Source organism: Copadichromis virginalis, linkage group LG3 (genome assembly GCF_057382275.1).
Source record: "Copadichromis virginalis isolate Kocher_CV1m ecotype Utaka linkage group LG3, C_Virginalis_male_GT1.1, whole genome shotgun sequence".
Classification (NCBI taxonomy): Eukaryota; Metazoa; Chordata; class Actinopteri; order Cichliformes; family Cichlidae; genus Copadichromis; species Copadichromis virginalis.
The window spans coordinates 19,948,590-19,970,579 of record NC_140620.1 but is presented as its reverse complement, the minus strand read 5'-3'; the positions used below and the strand labels follow the sequence as shown (position 1 = coordinate 19,970,579).

The window sequence follows — 21,990 nt, the reverse complement described above, 5'->3', positions numbered from 1 at the left end:
CAGGCGGCAATATGTCCTAGTGCAGTCAGAGGGGAAGAGCCAGGGCCAAAGGTGAGGCACATCAAGCACAGAATAACAATAATATGCCAGCAGTTTATCTCAGTTAACGAGAGGAGAAGGCATGTGTGTGGCCCCTTCACATAGTGGACATTGAGTTGTTGTGTGGGACACCAGTAAAAGCATGTAGAATAGCATATGTAGGCAAGTATATTTCTCCTTTTTTATCAAGAAGCAAAGACAAAAAGGGGAAAAAAAGAAACAGGGCAGGGTTCGGTAGTTGAATCATCCGTCCCCACCAATGCCAAAACCAAATCTACGCCCTTGGTCTATTTAGTATAACGGTGTTCATTTGATACAGACCGCAATATCAATGTGCTGGATTCTTGTTTTGATTCAGATCCCATACCTGTCGGCTTAATTTGTTTCTTTTGTCTTTCACGATTTGTGGATAAGTAGTGTCTCCCCCCCCCCCCCCGTTGAGTAGAGTGCAGCTGGATCTATCTCCGCAGAACAAAGCACACACAGAGGACGTCATTGCAAGTCTAAAAGACACCACAACTACTTTGAATCAGATACAAAACTTGTTCATGTCCTTTATCTGCAATTGTTGCACCCCCAGAGAGACATGACTCCATTCTCCTTTTTCTTGCAACTTGCAACAGGTTATCACTGCAGGAAAAGAAAAATGTCTGTGATTAATTGATGTTTTTAACGAAATCCTTTTATTGCATGTAACGCACAGACACACCAACAGAGGGCAGTAATATCTCTTCAACATACATTGTAAAATTAGTATTATGACACTCCCACTTAATTGTACCATGGAGCTCACTTACCTGACTGCCATTGCTTGTTTCTTTCCAAAAAAAAATTATGCACCTATATCACAGTGCTACTAGAAAATAAAACATGTTCTCTTTTGTTTTGAACGCACACAAAAAAAATGTACTGTGTCCATCTTAGACAAAACTATTATTCTGCATTGCAGTTATATGCTTGACATCTTAACATAAGCATAATGCAGGCATGTTAAGCATATGATAACCCTTTTTAAACTGAACACAGTCCAATCTTCTCTCTGAGATACTCAAACTTTTGTCTAGGCAGTGGTTTGGTTAAGATGTCAGCCTTCATGTTTTCTGTACAGCAATACTTCAGCTGGATTTTTCCATTTTGCACACATTCACGAATGTAGTGCTTTGTTCTTGCATGATCAATTGGATTTTTTGCAATTGCATTTGCTCCTTGATTGTCCTCCAGGATCACTGTTGCTGTGGTCTCCATTCCAAGCTCAGTTAGTAGTCGTCTTAACTAGGGCAGGGTGATATGGCCAAAAATATTTATCACAATATATATTTTAAAATTTGCGATAATGATATAACTGACGATATAATTTTTGCGCGACAAAATACAACTCCACAACTTTACTAGCGCAAAAAAACCCCCCATCCATTTATTTTTTCTTAAACAAGCAGCTGTTTTTCATGTGCATTAAAGCTATATAAACATTTAACATTGCAAATGCAAATTCCTTGCTGAAAGTTTAACCAAAAGGCATTTCCAGTAGAAATGGGCTGACATATCCTGAGCATAACCATGTATAATATCCACTGAAGTTAAAAAGAGGTGCTTTGCTACATTAAACTGCAGTGTGCCAAATAAAAACGTCAAATAAAATGAAAACGTTTTCGGACCATAAGGTGCACGGGATTATAAGACACATTAAGCGAAACAAAGCAGTCAGATAAATCAAACTTTATTCATCTCATTCTTCTTGCTTCCTCCACTTCTGTACCATTGATTCATTAATGTTGAATTCTCTGGCAGCTGCTCTATTCCCATGTTGTTGCAGTATATTAATGACTAACCTCGTATTTTGGATGGATTATCTCAGTTGTTCTCCTGACTGAGGTTTGGTCCGTTTACAGCATCCTGCCATGCGATTGCATTTGTCTCCAACTATCAGGAACCTTAACGTTAACGTTTATTGAGTGGAAAAGTGTTAGTGTTCATCCTCAAGCTTAGTGTTGCGCGAATCATGAACGAATCATTCAATACTCGAGAATCACTTTAATGACTATTGAATCATGATTCACAAGCCCAACGGACTCACTGACTCATCCCTGTTGCTGTTAGCAGCAATGTATCTAGCTTATAATTAAAATTGTGGAGAAAAACACAACATCCAGTATCTTAACAAAAAAATTTCTGCTCTGAACTGGAAGAAAAAACCCTGAGTAGAAGCTCACATCAAGACAATAGCTCCTTGGTTCACAGTAGCACCGCTCTGCTAACATGCTAACAGCACATCTGAGCTACTCACCCCCTCCCTTCCTGTGCTGAATCATACAGGAACGAATCACTCACTCACCCCCTCCCTCCTGGCTCACAGCTTCTTCTTCTTCTTGGTTGGCAACCAATGTTAAGGCGCATTACCGCCCCCTGGCTCACAGCTCAGTGGACATTTAGATGAGAAAATATATATTTGACACATTTAAGGAAAATACTAATAAAATAAAAATAAACAAAATAAATGTTTATTAAGCAATTTTGATAGGAAATTGCTTAATTTTAGAAATGTTTTTCTTCTTTTTTGCTCTATAAAATAGTTTTTTTTCTTTTAGAATCATTCATCGTAGCAGTAGGATTTACATGAAAAGAGAAACAAATTAAGTTTGAGTGAAAATGTAAATTTTTTGCACTCTCTGGTCAACTGACTCAGTGAATCAAATGACTCAAAAAACTCTGATTCACTTTGGTGAGTGACTCATTAAAACTCGATTCAGTAAAAAGAATCAAATTTACCATCACTAGTAGTAAAACGTAGTTCTACTAACCTGCGCTTGATTACTCTTGAACCGGAACCGGATGTAAGTCCCAAAAAATTGAATTGTAGAACTGAAACTGAATGGTGAGAAGTGAATCTGCAATTATTTGAGAGCTAAATTTTTAAAGGATAAAATACGGTTTCAAAGAAAATGGATTCATTTTCAATCTATAAAATTCCATTTCAATTTAGTGATGATCATTTTCAAACCAATAAATTGAATTTCAAATTAGGCTAATTCATATTCAGTTTTTAAAAGCATTTATTTAAGTTACAATTCAGATTCAGTCCGAGCAATTCAAATTCAAATTTAACTTATTCAAATTCAGTTTCTGATGACACAGATTTCTGCCCATACCCTTGGACATAAATCAGCGTGAAGAGAACTATTGATAACAAAAGAAAGAATCTTTGGATAAAATTTATCTGAGGAGAATTAATTTATTTTAGTCTGACCCCAGCCCTCTTGGAGGCTGGCAGCATGGAAGACAGTGGAGACGTGGGCAGAACAAATCCAGAGGCCAGCCACGCGGAAGGCAGTGGCAGCAATACTGTTCAGGAGGGTGCCCACGACAGGGATGATGTCCAGCCAGTGGCCTGGAAAGTGGCCGGTGATGTTGAGGTGCTGTACATGGACCGGATGACGAGGCAGGACCAGGCAAGGATGATGCTGCAGACGAGGATGTGGAAACCGCAGGTGGCTTAAGGTGTTCTTTGGATCCACCAGTGGAAGCAGTCACAGACGGACGACGGAGGGACGGAGTCCTCTGGCGAACACAAAGCAAAACCAGCAGGCACTCTCTGGCACTCATGAGGCAAAACCATCAGGCTCGGAATCCTCTGGTGAACACAAGGCAAGCCGGAAGATCTGCCTGAAGCTTGTATGTGGGTATGAGCATGGGCGATGGAAAACTACAGGAAACACCTGCTATTCATCCTTAGATGCAGACTAAGCAGGATTACTCGTAAAGGTCTTCAAACGAGCTCTTCAGTCAAGGCACAAAGCCCTTTGCTAAATGAACCGGTGAGACAAACAAATTTTACCGTCAATGTGCTTAAACTGGTTTTAGTTGAGTAAACTCATGAAAAGGGGACTTAATGAAAAGTCTAAGACCAGCCAGAAAGAAAGAAAAGTTTGGTTTACTTGCTTAGCAGACTCCCACTGAGGATGTGTACAAGTGGGTGAAAAAATTGTCTGACAGGCAAATAAATCAAGCAGAGAAAATTCTCTTGCAAAAATGTTGAACTTTGCTGTGATGTAGAGATAAATTCCACTAGTGGAGCTGATCGCAGCCACAGATTCAGAAACCTGAACCAACACTGCGGGTGTGGAAGCAGAGCAACTGCAAATGAAGTTTTGGCCTCCTCAGCAATGCAAATCTTCCAGCACCCATGGTGCAGACAACATAGTGAGGACAACATAATCGTCATCTGACAGACAACAGTGGGCCCAAGGTTTTTCAAGACCACAAAGACTACCATGGAAAACTTTGTCACTGCTTAGTAACAAAAACATTTATGACAAGGCTGACACATCACAGTGAAAGGAGAAAGACAGTCCCTGAACTGAGGAGAGGGGATTGTTGGGTTTTTGAGGGAGAAGACAAATATGCTCAAAAGTACATTTTATTAAATTTATGAAGCAATTCAAGGTTCAAGTTAAAAACCGCTGGCTTGTCTGTGCTCACTCAGGAGACCAAATGAACAAAGTAGCAGATAAATTTTATCCAAAGGAAAGTGGGGAAGAGAGCTTCTTTATGGCCCTGTTTCTTCTAACAGAGTCAACCTTAACGTTTTGAACCTTCTGGTGCCATCAGCAGTCCAGGCAGACCATCCCCCTCAAACATCCCCAGATAGACTCTTTCCCCTGACTAACCACTACTATGATAATGTACCCTATGATAGGAAAGTCCATGCAATGCCAAATGAGTTTTCCCACTGGGCGGAGCTGCATAATAAGGGCGTGCTCAAGCTTCACCTTGGAGACTGTAAATCAGATCAGGTCTAGTTTGAATTTTGCAATAACAAAAGAATATGTTCAAGTATCCAACTGAGAGGCCAAGACATTTGCACTCAAATCAATTGTATTAGAGAGATGTACACTACATATTATTTCAACAGTCTTTCTTTTAATTATTGTTCCATTTCATGTGTTAGAAATAAGTTTTTTTTGCTAAAGTTTCTTTTTAACAACATTTGCAGTGCATGGTCATGATAAAGTTGATATATTGTATATTGTACCCTCCTTCTAACTCCTCGTTAGAAGGAGGGTACAATATGCTCAGTGTTGGTCAAGTTACTTAAAAAGAGTAATCAGTAACTAATTACCGATTACTTTACCAAAAATTAATCCCGTTATTTTACTGATTACTTATTTTCATAAGTAATTAATTACTTAGTTACTTAGTTACTTTTTAAAAACACGATTTACAACCCGAATAGGTGATAAAGCGATAGCTCTTTCAGCCCAATTCTACTTTTTCTACATAATCCATCATACAAAATGTAATCAAATGGAAAAGTTTCTTTTTTAAACTTGTTTTATCAGTTTTAATCTTTTAACTTTATGCATCAAGCAAAAATGTAATTATATGCAACATTCTCTGACTGGAAGAAATTAGTTTAACATTTAAACCTATTTTCTGCACATTCTAGCACATAAAATATTTTTTTTGTGTTTACACTCACTCTTTCAAATAGATGCAAGTAAAACACAGCAGAAAATAAATAACATCAAAAACTAGTGGTCCTGTTGCTCTATTTTCACCTGTAAAGCAGGAGTAGGGTAGGCAGAGGTTTGCCCTGGTGCAGGTGTGCCGCGGTCAGTTGAAGAATCCGCGAGTTTCTCTGTGAGTTTCCCATTACGTCGTTGCGCACTCGGTGCTTGCGTGGAAGTTTAGGGTTTTTTTTTCGCTGTAAAAAGAAGTTTTCTTCCCACGCACAACTGACACTAATGTTTTTGTCACTTTTTATGGAATCAAACTCAAAGTAAGGTCAGTACTTCCACGCTTTAAACGCTGCACGCTCATACTCTCTCCCGCACTCGACATATGCTCCACTGTTGATCTGCACACAGCTGTTGTCACGAATGTCGCACTCGCTTACGTCACTGTCATGAGACATTCTCGCAAAAAAATCACGGTTTTAGTAACGCAGTAACGCAGCGTTCCTACGGGAAAGTATCGGTAATCTAATTACCGTTTTTGCAATAGTAATCCCTTACTTTACTCGTTACCTGAAAAAACTAATCAGATTCTCTGAATCTCTGAATATGCTAGAAAATAAAATAGAGACTTTAGATAGAAATTGAGAAATCACCATTTGCTTTTAAGCCACTACTTCTGTTACAACCTTTATATTACTCTGCTAGTGGTCACTTTTGGTTCTGCAACAAAGACAATTCTCTGCAGCACTGACTGTTGACACTTTCAAACATAAACACTTTCAAGCATTTGTAAAAGGTTAAAAATGTGTGTTTAAGCCAGAAATATGAGTTAAACTAATAGTTAAAAAGTTAAGGGATAAGAAGCAGGAGGTCGCAGCAGACGGACGCCCGTCCCTGAGCCTGGTTCTGCTGGAGGTTTCTTCCTGTTAAAAGGGAGTTTTTCCTTCCCACTGTTGCCAAAGTGCTGCTCATAAGGGGTCATATGATTGTTGGGTTTTTCACCATATGTATTATTATAGGATATACTGTACAATGTAAAGCGCCTTGAGGCAACTGTTGTTGTGATTTGGCGCTATATAAATACAATTGAATTGAATTGAATAGAATAGAAGAGCATTCATAACTTATGGGGATTTAAGTTCAGTTCATGTCTTCAAACAAGGTAAAAAAAAAATGGACACCCCCGTTATATTTTTTTGTGCTTATTATGTCTTATTATATTTGCTGAATCACGGTTATCCACTACACTTTACATGTTCTATGGCATTACTTAAAGATACCACTAGATGGCGCCTAATGCTCAGGAGGAACGTAAACCCTCTTCGGAGGGAAATCTGCAGAATAAATCCTGCAGTTGAAACTGTAAACAAGCTCATGATCTGTGCCTCTTTATTTTAATACACAGCTGCAGGATCTAGGATTGCACACCTCCCAGCCACCTGTCAGACCAGGGGGCACAACACAGTCAACTTATCAATTCTAAATCCACATAAGATTTACAGTTTTAAGACTTTGAAAGTACTGTTTACCTGTGAGCCTGCAGTACATTGCATTTGTTACGATGCAGCTAAAGAGTCAACTGTCACAGCAAGCTAGCTTTCACTAGATTGTTCTTTAAAACATACAGATGTGGCTCTGATCCATTTGTTGTCAGTTTTTATGACAGGCACAGATTCATCATTGTCTTTATGGAAACTATGTACAAAAATGCAGTTTAAAATTTGTCTAAAGAACTAATATATATGATAAAAACCTGATTTATATCTATTAAAGTAGTACTTTACCCTGAACAATGAATTTGTTTTGTATTTGTATCCATGAAATTAAGTCAGTGAAAAAAACACTTTATATATGAATTTATTAACTTTGCTGCTTCACATGAATTTTGTTAATAATAAGCATTACATTTGTTTTTTCATTTTCATTTAATTATACACAGCAACATAATGACTCACAATTGTGCAACTTACAGGCAAATATCACAATCAAACACGGCACTTACAACTGCATCAAAAACATGACCTGTTTGAACATTTATCCTCACAATATATGTAATATTTACTTCTTTTTCTTTGATAAAACTAACATAATAGCAATAAACTGAAGAACAATGTAGTAGCAAAGCAATCAGCCATAGAAGTTTAAAAGAAAATCTATACCCTGTGTCCACAAACACTGAAAAACACGCTAAGATGAATGTGTGCAGCTGCATAATTCGAAATATATAATACTATGGAGGCATGCTTAGTTTGAATAACAACTGAAGTCTCATAAATTCAATTTCCTTGAATCAAAATGTACAAATAGACACGTACAGTTTGTTCTAAATATATTCTGTGCACTGTCGACCTTCTGAATGATTTTCATGCTGTTTACAGTCTGGTTAAAGTGAAGAGAAGTGCGCACGGGTTTGCCACAACGCCTCAAATTTTTGATCAGAAATCTTTGCAAAAACCACAGAACCACACAAATAAGAACAAAATGAGACCAAAGCTAACCGATCCTGCAGAGAAACCAGATAATTGCTGTGGTGATAAAAACAATTATTATTATTGCTTTTTGTTTTAGTCTTTAGCATTTACATTTTTAAAGGTTTTTTTTTTTAATAAAAAATCTTTTTCGCTGTTGAATTGATTTTCTTGTCTCACAAAAGTTGTGTGACTGTAACTCCATGTAAAGAACAGAAGATATCTACTAATCGGTTATACAAGTAATTGTTATCTGGGGTGTTGGGTGGATGGATTCGAGACCCTCAGCTGGACTGCAGTGGTTGGACTGGTGGACTACTACTGCTCTGATGGAAACTCTGGAAAGTCAAACATCATTATGTCAATTTAACAGGTCTAAACACAGTTCTTGGTGTTTTCTTTTTCCTGCTCCACTAATTAAAGAAAGTGCATCTCAGCTTTTTCAATACTGACGCAAAACCCCAAAATATGCTGCGCCAAAAACCGGTCTGCCCCAAGAATCGAGCGCCCCGGCACAAATGCCAAAACGTCACAGTCTATATATGGCTACAGGCCAGTGGACACTCTTTCAATGATGAGGATGTACACATGAAAGCTGGTTTGAGCAGAAAGTCATGGAGACCATTTATGTGAAAAGGGCCTAAGGGTACATCTGTCACCATCTTACAATGCTGTGATTGCAGCCATTCCCCAACTCTCTGTGAATGGCACTCATGGCCATTGATCAGTGTCCTTTTGATACTGACTAAAATATCAACGTGCTGGGATCTTGTTCTGATTCGGAACAATGACAGAGACAAAGGAGAGAAGCCGCACCTGTTGACTTTGATTTGTTTCTCTTTCACGATTTGTGAATAAGTGGTGTTTTTTTCCTCACTGTTGAGTAGAGTGCATACCGATTTATCCCTGCGGAACAAAACACACAGAGGACATCAATGCAAGTTATACAGCCTGAAAGCTACCTCTGCGGCTGATTTGAATAAGATACAAAAATCATTCATGTCCTTTATCTATATCTATGTGCTCTTTTTAGTATCAGTCAATTTACATCTGTATATAAAAAGCTGGAGAGGCTGAGGACGATGGACTAAATTCTGGAGGCTCATGTCTATTAATAAAAAAGCACTGGAGTGTTTTCATCAGAAACTGGAATCCACAGAGCTGTTAGTTTCCTGTTAATCATAGGCTAAAAACAATAGATGCTCCCTGTTATGGTTCATCAACAAACACACAACAACTACTTTCGACCTGTTTAAAAAAATACTTAGCACTTTATGCTCAAGTGGGGTCTGGAGACTGTCCCAGGCTTAGTGTGAAAGATGCGATACAAAACAGACTGTAGCAAGACAAACTATCCACACTCAATCACAGTCACTCGAGAATCACCAAATAACTTCACTCGTTTGTCTTAGGCAGTGGGACTAAGCTGGAGCGCCCAGAGAGAACCCACACAGACACAAGGAGAATGATGTAAACAGAAAGGTCAAAGGTCAATTGGCGGCCAAAAGGTAGCTGAAGGATGAGCTATTTGTTTATTTGAGTGATTTATTTATTCGATTCAGTAAAAGGACTAGATGTTGTAGTCCCTGATAATGCATTGCTTTAAATGGCGAGAATCTTGAGGGATGGCTGTTATGAGGAAAGGCAGCCCAGAGACATCGTTGTGTGCCTCAACTTTCCGTCTTTAAGGCTAATCTGCCATTTTTAGGGGGATTAGATTTCTGATCTAGATTATCATATTAAGATTTGGGACACATCGCCAGTACTGGACCTTGGATTCATCGGGTGTTTCGGCCATTATCACTAGACACCCTCATCAAGGAGGCCCTGCCAGGGTTGATCAGGCCCTGGAGTGTCTGTGGTTTATGTTAAATTGTTATTTCTCTTCTTCTTTCTTCTGTTTAGTTTCCTACAGTTCATCTATTCACTGCAACTGAGAAATAATGCTTAACTCTTTAGCATTTATGGAGCTTCACTTCTTTAAAGGGATAGAAAAGGTGATAGAGAGAAGCAAGACAAAAGGGACAAGATAGGAGAGAGCAGAGAGGAGAGCCAGAAGGGGGGCGCCTGATCTGGCTTCCCACACCTCCCCGCTGGATCGGTCTGTACGCTCTACCTCCCCACTGCCTCCCAGAAAAGGGAAGAAGAGCAGATAATCATTTTTTATTCATTTATTTGTTCATTAGTAGAAACAAAGAACATGAACACCACCTCTGCTCTGTCCGATGTCACATAAGACGTCACTGATTGGATTGTCTTCTATAGCTTCCACTTGATTAGCTGAAGCAAACCAAAAGGAACAGCAGTATGACGCTGTGCAAGTTTTGATGACACGTTTAAAGTCATTGATATACTTGTACATAGTTCTGAAAAAACCAAACCTGAGTCAAATCCAGAGGTCCGAGTGTCACCTTCAGGTTTTCTAACATCACAAAGTTTTATCAACAGAATTATTGAAATGAGTAGAGCTGCAACACAGACTGTTAAAAAGAATGACAACACAGAGACAACAGGCGGGGAGAGTGATGTATCACAAGAGGTGCAACCAGGAGGTGTGGATGTAGGTGGAGATGTGGTGGTGTTTCTCTCTAAAATAAAGCAAACACAGTCATTAAGTTGTCGTCACATTGTGAATGTTGAAACCTGCAGAAACACAGACAGGTGAGTGTGTCACCTGTGACAGTGATCCAGCTGGATGGAGACTCTCCATGACCGCTGATGTCACACTTGTAGAGGCCTTCATCAGACCTGGAAACATGCTGGATGGTCATGTGACCTGTAGGCTGCTTCCTGATGAGGGAGCCATCTTTATAGAAAGCAGCTGGGAGGTTGGAGGGAGTGGTCTTTGTTTTACAGAGCAGAGTGACGTCATCTCCCTCCATCACAGGGAGGACAGGACTCTGCAGGATCACTGATCCACCTCAACACAGAGACAAACTACAGCATTTCATCCATTTACACACAGCTTCATCAACACTAACTCCACACACTCAGCTTACCAGTGACTGTCAGCTTAACCATGTTACTGATGGTACTCTGATTGGACTCACACCAGTAAACTCCACTGTCCCATTTAAAGACATCAGTGATTTTACAGGAAGAACTATTCTTTTTTCCCCAGTCGACCCCACACTGAGTCCTGTTTTCCTTGCTTGTGTTTCTCCTCAGAGTCCATCCAGCAGAGCTGTCGTCCTCCTCACAGCTCAGAGACACAAAGTCTCCTTCAAAGAACTGAGAGCTGCTGGGACTCACAGTCAGACGAGCTGTGAGGGTTAAAATAAAAATTATGTTGATCTTTTTTAAAAATAATGCCACAAAATTATTTCTACTTTCAGTAGTTTTACATTAGTGACCCCCACTGAAAGAAGGAGTAACAGACTCGATCATTTAACATAATTGGAATAAATAAATGAAAAAAGGTTACTGACCTTGATTTGCTGCGCAGCTCAGCACTAAGATCAGAACTGAAGAGAAATAAAACAGTTCACTGAATCACCGAGAGGAAAACAATTTAGTTTTCTAAAGGTAACCAAGGAACATTAAACTCTGGTGTCTCCTTTTATTATGTGGCAACCACATATTAAGAGGAGACGCTAGATGGAAGAAAAAGAAGATAGAGATGGATACGATGCACTGTAGAATCAAGGCAACAACATCACCAGAGAAGTGAGGAGAAACAGGACTACACAGTAAAGAGACCTCCAAAAGTACAGCGAGAAGTTTGGATGGACCTGCAATGAGATCAAGATGCAGAGATCCATGCCATTCGTATATAGGTGTGTTTTTTTTTAATGTGCAGGGTAAAGAGGGCGTACCATAAACAAATACAGAGGGGTATGTTGCATCTGGGTTATAAAGTATTGAATCTGGGATAGCATTTTATAGGGCAGACACCTCCAAGAACTACAAAGTAATGTCTTGATTTTTTTTCTTTTTTATGCTGCTACTGTGCAAGAAAACTCTGCAGTCCTAAAAATAAAACCTGAGCAGTTAAAGTGTTTTCATCAGAAACAGGAAACTAGATCACCGCACAGCTGCTAGTTTCCTGTTAATCACAGACTGAAAAAATAGATGCTCCACACAGATTAATGCATCATCTTAGTGTTAAACGCAAACGCAGAACAACTGCGTTTGCGTTTAACACTCATAGTGCTACCTGCTCTACTTCCTGAAATAAGGCTTTTAGTTTTATTCACTAAAGCTGAAAGTGACTTTTATGCTTTACTTGTATTGAGAATGACTTAATAATCTTGAATTAGAATATTGATTGTTAATTTAAGCTGGCAGCTGTTTAACAGACAGTCTGAGCCACAGCTTGCCTCATTGGTGAGACTGGTCTAACCCATTTACCGTAACATCAGAGGAAAGGACACCACACTGCTGCTGCTGCATTACCAAACAAGTTGTCTGCAGGCACTGGCGACATCATACTGCTCAATTCACTCACTGAGACCACAGCCTCACTTCAGGTTTGACAGCATTTCTAGCAGGTAGCGGCAGACAGCTTGAAAGTGAATTGAGGCTGCAGTTTGGGGGAGGTCTCAGAGGGGACTGGCAGCAGGGTGGGTATATCCACAAATACTATCATATGTAGATAAAGAAACAGAAGGGATGAAACTGGTCTCCATAAATGATCTCCAATTCTAAATGAATACTTTATATAACATTTCTTGCTAGTACTGGTTTCAACCATCTTTTGCCTTCTTCATGGCGTAAATTTATTCACCTCAGAGAATTTAGTCTATATTGACAAGATATCATCACACAGTTGCTGAAGACTTGTCAGCTACTTGTCCACAATTCAAAGCTCTCCTTTCACCAAATCCAAAAGGTTCTCTAATGCATGTGGTGCTGTGGCACATCAGCTTTAACTTTCCACACGTTGGGTTGTCAGAAATGTTCTTCTGCACAACTTGGATGCAATAGGTGGTCAATTATACTGAGTTACAGCAATATGATTGGCCATTTGTTGTCGATTCAGTTTTGTTTATATAGCACCAATTTACAATGACAATCACCTCAAGATTTTGCCTAATATGGTTGGGCAGCAAGGTAATATACATCAACACTGGCAAGAACTCATTCTTCACTCATTTAGCCTACTTTTTATTTTATTGCTTATTTATTACTGTATATCTCAAAAATCTAAAAAAGTTGATTCTGTTCATCTGGACGAAGCGTTTTCAGTGGGAGAAACCTTTTGTCGTTCATCCAAGTGACTTCTTCAGTCTCAGCTGACTGCAGGTTTTCCCAGTCTTATAAGGTATGACTGAAACTAGCACCACCGACGAACATTGGGCTGTGAAGTCAGTTCAGTGATCATTAATATCCAAATTGTCACGACCATTGATCACTCGCAATATTGATCATGTTCGTCCTCAAGATGTTCTAAAGATGAATTCAGTCTGACGTAAATTTCGTGCCTTCTCCATAATAACTCATCAACAGCAGATGGTTAAAGTACAGAAATGTAAACAGAGAGAATCTACTCACAGAGATAAAGTAGAAATGTTTCCTCCATTGTTGCTCTTAGTAATCTGCTGTTTCCTCATCAACAGTGACAACATATAGTGACCCAGTCCTTCCTCTTCATATATGTCTGTTTCCATATATAAAAGCATGTGTCATAGTCCCTGTTGGGTTATTTTAGGGCTCGCCGTTGTGGTCAGATTGTTGACACCTATGGTGGTATCAGGATGTTAAATCAACTGTTTGCTCGCACTTCACCATGCTTAGTTTTCTCTCTCTTTCTCCTTCCTTCTACCAAGTAAGAGTTCGAAATCACGTTCAGATTTCTCTGGCATTAAATTATTGTTTTTCAGAGAGAGAGAAAAACACTAAACTAACTTATGTTTGGGAGCTCGGCGGTCCCTGCTTCTATATCAATCAATAGATCCCACAAATACACAGACACGAGAGAAATTGATTTGGTTCCACCCATAAAAAGCTCATTTCCTTTGAGATAGTACATGTTTATGCTAGTGCGTGTCCTAATCCCACAACAAATGTACAAACCTTGGGAAATCACAGACAAGTATTTCTTGTCGTTGAAAAAGGTTGCAAATTGTCGTATGTGCCACCAGCCTCAGGTTGAGACATAAACCATTTTGTATTCTTCTAATATATAGTTATCCCCCCCCCCCCCCCTTTTTTTTTTTTCACTCTCCCTGGGTTAAGTGTTTGGCAGAAACAGCAACAGGCAATCATCAGAGCCTGAAAACCATCACACACTTAGGGTAATGAGAACCAATACAAGCCCAGATACCCCAAGTGGCTGCAGCCTAGAGTGAAGCCCAAGCCACAATGGAAACCAGTGTGTCGGACCAGAAACACTCCAGTCAAGACTGAGTGAGAGCCAGACAGCACAACACGATCCCACCCATGTAGCACAGATGACCAGGAAGAGGAGTCCAAACTAATCTCCCTTTTTTAGTAAAGTAACTAGTGTACATGTAGTGATAAGCTGGGTTAGCTGCTGCTGATCATTTTCAGAGGTGTTGCTGAGTTCCTGCAGTGACCTGTAAGTCTGTGTTTATTGCAGTGCTGCCTGAGGGCTTCAACACCTTCAGCATTCACAGTCTGCAGCCTGGTCCTTTGTGCACTGGGACGTCTCTGGATTCTCTGAAGATGAATGGGTTAACTTAAAACCTCCCTGAGGTACTTTTTACGTCCAGTAGAGGGAGATGTTGGTTCTGCATGAATGTGAGCAGAAGCTACTCTTCCAAAGTGTCCTGCAAACTCAAGTTTTTAAAGATTTGTTGATTTGTGTATTTATACATCTGCATTTACTTCATGTTCTTTTGTTGCCGTCTCAGTCTATTGTTAGTACAGAATACATACATGTTATGTCCTGAGAACTGTCAACAGCAGGACTCCGTAAACTGTTGTCAGATAATGTTAGTCGTGGCAAATGTTAACTGGGTGTCAGGTTCATATTGTTGGATTGTCATTTATGCTTAGAAATATATATTTATATATATTTAGAAATGTATAATCATTTAGAAGTATATAATCATTTGTAGATTGAAAGAATGTCTCATCCTAGGGGGTCTGTAACAAGTCTGTGTAGTGTGAAGAGGGGAGTGCGTTCACTCCTCTTCAGAGTATTCTGGCATAGATCACCCACCTCCTAGGATCATGAGAGAGGTCGGAACTTCTTTTGCTGATATACGGTATATCAGTCCCGCACACACACACATACCTACACTATGCACAGACTGGTACTCTTTGGTCACATGTATATATATATATATATATATATATATATATATATATATATATATATATATATATATATATATATATATATGTAAGACATCATATGTTAATGAACTCATGCATATTCATGTAACCTCAATAAAGTGTTACGAGGAAGCAGACGAAATAACTGTGGTCAAGCGAAGGATTGGCGCTCATCCAGTTCTCTCCCTTGTGCGCGAGTGACACAAGAACTTTGCCTACTTGTTTCTTGCGTTGCTGTGCAGTAGAAATATCTTGAACGTTCCAGCAAATAGGTTTATGCTAGACAAACCCATCACTGGGTATAAGGATAAGCTATAGTTGTGGCTGGGAATTCATACAACTACAGAGACACGTGTTGGGAATATGGAGTGCTGACCTCTATAAAACTAAAAACTATAAATGTGCACAGGAGGTGAAATGCCATGAAGTGGTTTTGAGTGGAGCTGAGTATAAAGGCCTGTACTATTAAACAAGCACTGTAAGTACTGTACAGTAGTTTATTGCAGTCAGGGCTCTGTGTGCGGGCAGGCGGAGATGAGGATCCAAACGCAGGACCCGGAGACTGAATTGCAACTTAATACTTCAACTTTATTGCTGGTGACGAAACAAAACATGAACTGACAAAGAGCACAGTGAACAGAAACACACAAGCAAATCTGAGGGTACAACACAACCCTGACACAAAGAAACACGGGGCTTAAATACACTGAGGAAGTCAGGAATGAGAAACAGGAGGGAGACACAGCTGGGAGACATCAGGGTTAACGAGACAGGGGGAGCAAAGGGGGAGACCTTCCCAATAAAACAGGAGACAAGAAACAGAGACGCAGACTTGACACTGAACTAAACTTTTACTAAACACCAGACACAACCTAAGAACTAATCTCTCACCAAGAATACCTGAAACATAGATTAATAATAATGATCAACAAAACACCAGAGAATCAGAAAATAATCCATAATGCAAAAACAAGCCAAAACATAAGAAACTGAAAATGCTTGGTCAAAATCACCCAGAACCGTGACAATTGTAAAAGCACTTATGTGGATGGAAGTTCCAGGTAATCTCTAGTGAATATGACCCTTTGCTCAGTCTGTGGTTTAGGTTAATGTTATTCTAAATTGCATGCAGGGAACAGGAAATGCAATGAGAAAGACAGAGGGGAAGGAAACCTTAACCGAAAATGGCCTGCAATTGCATAGCGCTTTTCTAGTCCCTAAGGACCCCTTCACACTACATTCAGTCATTCACCCACTGGCTACATTGTAGCCGCGGCTGCCAGACACTGGCGCCACTGGGCCCTCTGACCACCACCAGTAGGTAAACATGGGGTTAGTATCTTGCCCAAGGATATCTGGCATGCAGCCAGGGTGCAGCCTGGGATCGAACCACCGACCTTCTGATTAGTGGCTGACCCGCTCTGCCACCTGAGCTACAGCCACACTGAATGAATACACTGCTGCAGAGCTGGCCCTCCCTAATAGTGAGAGTTAATTCTTAAATGGAAAAATAAATAAATAAAGGCTTCATTTTATTATCAGAAAAAAATGCTGTGTAATGGCTCTCAGAGCACTGGTGTAGTTTTATTGGCATGATTTTCCTCACTGTAAGAAACACACAGGCAGAGCTGCCACACTGAGACCTGATGACCAACGGCATCAGCTTTCACACTGGCACAAGTCATTTCGCTCTCAGTGCCTGGATTTCTGTTTTCTTACATGGATTCAACAGAGCAGGACCAGGATTGTCTCCTAGCAACACGCCACTGAACAGTCATGTATTAAAACGACTGTAAAATTATATATGAGCATAATTAAAATGTTTTAAAATGACATAACAAAATACTGTAAGCAGTGTAGTTCTGCCATCAGTGTTTTATTAGTCTATTCATTTATTGACTCAACACAGCCTTTCACCCACGCCCACTGCATTGTTCCCACTTAACTCCTCCCACTCCTCACAGTCAGAATTTTTAGCTTTCTCAGCACTTTAGTTTTCATTCATCATTTCATTTATCGGAGGGTGAGAATGGTTGTGTTTCTTGGCTGGACTCTGCTCTCTGTGCGCCTGCTGGTTTGTGCCTCTCAAGGTGAGCTGTGGTCTCTACCAAAGTATCAAATATTGAGGGGGAATTTGGGATGTGGATTTTTAACCCTTAGTTGGTCCCTCATTTTCAGATGGGGGACTGTCTGTACATGTAGTTTTATGGGCAGGTGAGGTCTGGTTCCCTGTTATTTCATCACAAATGAAGTAGACATATGAGCTGAGGTTGATTCATAGTGTTGAGTATGGACTTCATAGGGAGCTCAGCAGAACTAAAAGGGAGAAGAGAGAGAAAGGAGGAGTATTATGCTCAAAGTCTAGAACAAAGATATGCCTTTAATAATGTTAGTGCAGTCTACGGGGCCATACTTGGCTGAGCTTTAGCCAAATGCTCTGAAACAAATGATTTTTAAAAACTATTTTTAAACTATGCAACGTAAGAGTTTCTCACGGTGAATAAGATGAAGAAATGGGACAGTCATCAGCAGCAAAATTAATCATCTAATTTCTGCCCCACAGGGCAGCTTTTTGGGTGAATACAGACAGACACACAAACAAGCAGCAGCTGAATGTGGTCGTCATGATCTCCAGGTCTTGGAACCAGGGTTTTTAACTTTAGGTTGTTTAGGGTTTGTCTGCGTTTATAGTTTTAAATTAAATTCAGTAAAGCTGTGTCTTGCTCTCAGATGGATTTATGACTGTACATGGTTAATATCTGATATTTAGCTTTCAGTGTGGCATGTATTCCCATACACTCGAAATGTGAGGGCTAAGTTGCTGGGTCTTTTGGGTAAGCCATCATAGATAATTTAGCTCTCAGAAGACAAATTGTTGACTAATTTGTTAATTAATCTAAGGTGTGGCAAATCACTGAAATAAAGTTCAGTGCATAGTTGATATAAATTGTCATGTTCATGTCAACGCCTTGATAAATAATGCTCAAAAAATATACATTTCTTGTGCTGTGATATTATGTCACAGGAGTGTAAATCTGTAAACCCTCAGAGTCACATGATCAGTAACACATGTGAATGGCAGCCACACATGATTCCCACTTTTCTGTTTTAAATTCATGATGGTACACGTGCATTGTAGCCTCTGACAACGTCACTTCACTTTACTTTACAATTACTTATTTTCAAAAGTAATTAGTTTCTTAGTTACTTTTTAAAAACATGATTTACAACCTGAATAGGTGATAAAGCGATAGATCTTCTACTCTTCTACTTTCTGCCTAATCCATCATATAAAATGTAATCAAATGGAAAAGTTTCTTTTTAACATTCATTTTATTAGTTTTAGTCTTTTAACTTTATGCATCAAGCAAAAATTTAATTATATGCAACATTCTCTGACTGGAAGAAATTAGTTTAACATTTAAACCTATTTTCTGCACATTCCAGCACATAAAATTTACACTCAGTCTTTCAAATAGATGCAAGTAAAACACAGTAGAAAATAAATAAAATCAAAAACTAGCGGTCCTGTTGCTCTATTTTCACTTGTATAGCAGGAGTGGCGTAGGCGGAGGTGTGCTCTGGTGCAGGTGTGCCGCGGTCAGTTGAAGAATCCGCGAGTTTCTCTGTGAATTTCCCATTATGTCATAGCGCACTCGGTGCTTGCTTGGAAGTTTAGGGGTTTTTTTTCGCTGTAAAAAGAAGTTTTCTTCCCACGCACAACGGACACTAATGTTTTTGTCACTTTTTATGGAATCAAACTCAAAGTAAGGTCAGTACTTCTACGCTTTAAACGCTGCACGCTCATACTCTCTCCGCATTCGATATGTGATCCATTGTTGATCTGCACACAGCTGTTGTCACGAACGTCGCACTCGCTTACGTCACTGTCATGAGACCCTCTCGCAAAAAAATATCACGGTTTTAGTAACGCAGTAACGCAGCGTTCCTACGGGAAAATAACGGTAATCTGTCTATGAATAACTTTTGTGAGACTCTAAGATCTGAAATTTAAATGAGCTTCTCTGCCTTAAGAAACTCTTCACACTCTTCCTCAGCATAAAAGAAAATTTTAAGGGCTATGGAAAACAAAATTCACCAGTTAAACTAGTAAACCTTTCTGGAATTCACCTTTGAAGTTAAAGGGAAATTCTCAGCAGAAGAGTTCTGGTGTCTGCTGTAGAAGTGAACATTTGTACTTTAACCTCTCTGCTCTGTATAGTTTCTCTTTCAGACCAGAAAAACGTCACAGCTGAGTCTGGACAGAACGTCACGCTGACATGTCGAGCTCCAAACAACATCCAGACTGTGGAGTGGAGCAGAGCTGACCTGGGAGACGAATATGTTTTTTTTGTATCGGGATGAGAGGAAAACTTTAGTGCACCAGCATCCATCTTTTAAGGACCGGGTGGATCTGCAGGACAGACAGATGAAGGATGGAGACGTGTCTTTGATTCTGTACAATGTGACGATTAATGACACTGGAACATACGAGTGTCGTGTGAAGGCAAACAAAAAAAAAACGCAGGAAGAGAGCTAATCTGAAGACTCCCCCCATCAGCATCATCTACCTTCATGTTGTTGATCCTCCAGGTGAGTGAGTAGAGTTGAGTGTGTGTGTGATCAGAGGTGAAGCTGCTTCCTGGTTGTTGATGTTTGTTTCTAAAGATGTTGTTGATGAGACTTTGTAGAAAGCAGCTGGTCTGAGTGATGTGATCAGAGTGCAGTAGATAATGTCTGACAGCAGTTTGAAGAGGAAATGGATTCTGTTCTGTTCTTCACTCATCACCTACCTGACAGCTGACACCTCACACCTGTTTCTCACCTGCAGGTCAGACAGGAGGAGACACAGAGGATGGATCTGTTGGACTGAAAGTTGGTCTGTTAGTTTCCTGTGTCCTCATTGTTGCTGCTGTTGTTGGCTTTGTGATCTACAGAAAGTATAAAGGATAAAAGAGTCAGGCTTCACACTAACTTACTGATGATCTGCAGCACATCCAAATATCTCAGACCTCTGAACAGCTAAACTTTGAGTCTCCTGCTGCTGTCTCGACTTCCAAGTGATGTCAGTGAACAGGGGGACAGACACCAGGGACTTCACAAAGAAATTAATTATGAAGTGTCACCATAAAATGTTATTCTGTCTTATCTCTGGGTATGGAGATGATGGAAAGTCTTTGTGAGGAAAGCAGAGTAAAGAAAATCTAAAAGAAAACGGAGTATTCTGCTGATTCAACAGTTATTGTCTAATTTTGCTGCATCCAGCTTACACAGTAAAATTAGACTTGCCGTTGTTCATAAGTTCCAATTTTAACAAAAACAGGGTGCTTCTGTTTATTACTAATGTTATGGCTGCAGATTAGTGTCTCACACTTGAACTCAGCACTTTATCAGGAAATTGCTTTAGTTTGTCAGTAGATCAAGTGTGAAGTGAAATTAATTTGACTGATTCAACGGTCATTCTTGGAGGTTGTTCAGCAGAGACCAGAATCAAATGTAAAAACATTTATACATACATGCACATATACATGCGCACTCATGTCAAAATGTGATGCTCAGTTTTCATGTTAGTGATGCTGTAACCTTCGAGCTGGGCTCGATTTATGCTTGCACGTGTGAAACGTATTCCCACATGAATCTATGTTGGCCTTCAGCAAATGTTACCATGTTGAGTAAAATGAAATAAGAGCTGCTTTCCTGATACTTTAAACTGTGACTGTAAGATTGACACAACTTGCTAAACTATTAATCCCACTTTTAAACTTCATAGCAAGACCACAATGGTGCAAAAAAAAAAAAAAACCCAATATCCAAACATAATATAATAAATAAGGGTGGAAGGGCTTTAGTCATTCTCCTTATAATCTTTATTTATGGTGCACTACTCATCTGAAACACTCGTCATCACAGCGTTTCTGGTTTTCAGCTTTGTTTTTTCTTAAGAGGATCTTTGTGTATTTACCATTTGTTTATATTTTAAAACATTTTGTGTATTTTTTTGAATGTCAAGCAGTCATTTCATTGTGACACTTCTATTTATCTCTGCTATAAAAATCAAGTATACAATCAGGCTTCATGTCCGTTTTCACACAGAATAAAGTCCTGAAGTATTTCTGTTGTTTGCCAGTCTTTTTCTTTCAGGCGGACTTTAACTCATCACCCTGTGACTCATCCAGCATCTGTGTGGCAGGGTGACAAATCAGCTCTAGCACAGACTGGACTGCCGGCTCTGTCCGCAGTTAATGACTAAATCCCTGTCATAAACTGCACACAGTGCAAAAATTTTTTTATTATAATTTGGCTCAGTGTAAAGAGGGGGAATTACATCCCTTTTAAATTCAAAATAGCTTTTTCTTAACATTGGGGGGAAGAAACCTCTCCTGGGCCTTTCTGGATGGAGATTGCGTGTTCTTCCTGTCTAGGCTCTCAGTTGTTGTTAGTGTGGTTTGAATATGAGTGTGTGGTTGTCTGTTTCTCTGCATCAGCCCTGTGTCAAGCTGGTGACCTGTCTAGACTGTATCCTGACTCTCGCTCTGTGGCATCTGGGTTAAGGTATATCTGCTGTAATGGTTACTTTGTTCACCACCGCAACCAGTCTGACAGTCCCTGATATTTATACCTGCAGGAGGCGGGTATAAGGCGCAGGAAGGTGTCGCCACACAGACAACATCTCCCTCTGTGTGACTGTATGTGTCTGAGCTCCTGATCTAAAGTATCATTTAGCTGTAGGTCAAAACCGACACAATCATATATTCGATGCAATGCACCTTGGAGGTGCCACAAACATC

The 21,990-nt window shown here is 39.7% G+C and overlaps 3 protein-coding genes across 3 annotated transcripts in view; 2 read left to right on the top strand and 1 right to left on the bottom strand.

Annotated features, from left to right (window-relative positions):
• Positions 1 to 5,047, top strand: part of LOC146713280 (alpha-2,8-sialyltransferase 8E-like) — a 32,564-nt gene extending 27,517 nt beyond the window's left edge. Inside the window, exon 8 of the mRNA XM_085446597.1 lies at positions 4,685 to 5,047. Within this exon, the coding sequence (XP_085302723.1) occupies positions 4,685 to 4,835 (151 nt within the window). The 3' untranslated portion in view covers positions 4,836 to 5,047. The remainder of the gene's footprint in view (positions 1 to 4,684) is intronic.
• The window catches only part of LOC146713278 (ICOS ligand-like), a 166,570-nt gene extending 145,256 nt beyond the window's left edge, over positions 1 to 21,314 (top strand). The window contains exon 3 of the mRNA XM_085446836.1: positions 20,034 to 21,314. Within this exon, the coding sequence (XP_085302962.1) occupies positions 20,034 to 20,155 (122 nt within the window). The 3' untranslated portion in view covers positions 20,156 to 21,314. The remainder of the gene's footprint in view (positions 1 to 20,033) is intronic.
• Positions 7,262 to 11,034, bottom strand: LOC146713279 (uncharacterized). The gene is made up of 6 exons (XM_085447153.1): positions 10,960 to 11,034; positions 10,635 to 10,880; positions 10,342 to 10,548; positions 10,172 to 10,240; positions 8,777 to 8,866; positions 7,262 to 8,298 (listed from the first exon to the last, which is right to left on the bottom strand). The coding sequence occupies exons 1-5, from the start codon at positions 10,979 to 10,981 to the stop codon at positions 8,802 to 8,804; spliced, it is 609 nt and encodes a 202-aa protein (XP_085303279.1). The 5' UTR covers positions 10,982 to 11,034; the 3' UTR covers positions 7,262 to 8,298; positions 8,777 to 8,801.
• Positions 21,315 to 21,990: the final 676 nt, after the last annotated feature.

Coding starts and splice junctions, on each gene's coding strand:
- LOC146713279 (XM_085447153.1), bottom strand. CDS start 10,981: ATGGTTAAGCTGACAGTCACTG. Junction 10,881..10,959: donor GGTTAAGCTGACAGTCACTG/GTAAGCTGAGTG, acceptor CTCTGTGTTGAG/GTGGATCAGTGATCCTGCAG. Junction 10,549..10,634: donor CAGCTGGATCACTGTCACAG/GTGACACACTCA, acceptor GCTTTATTTTAG/AGAGAAACACCACCACATCT.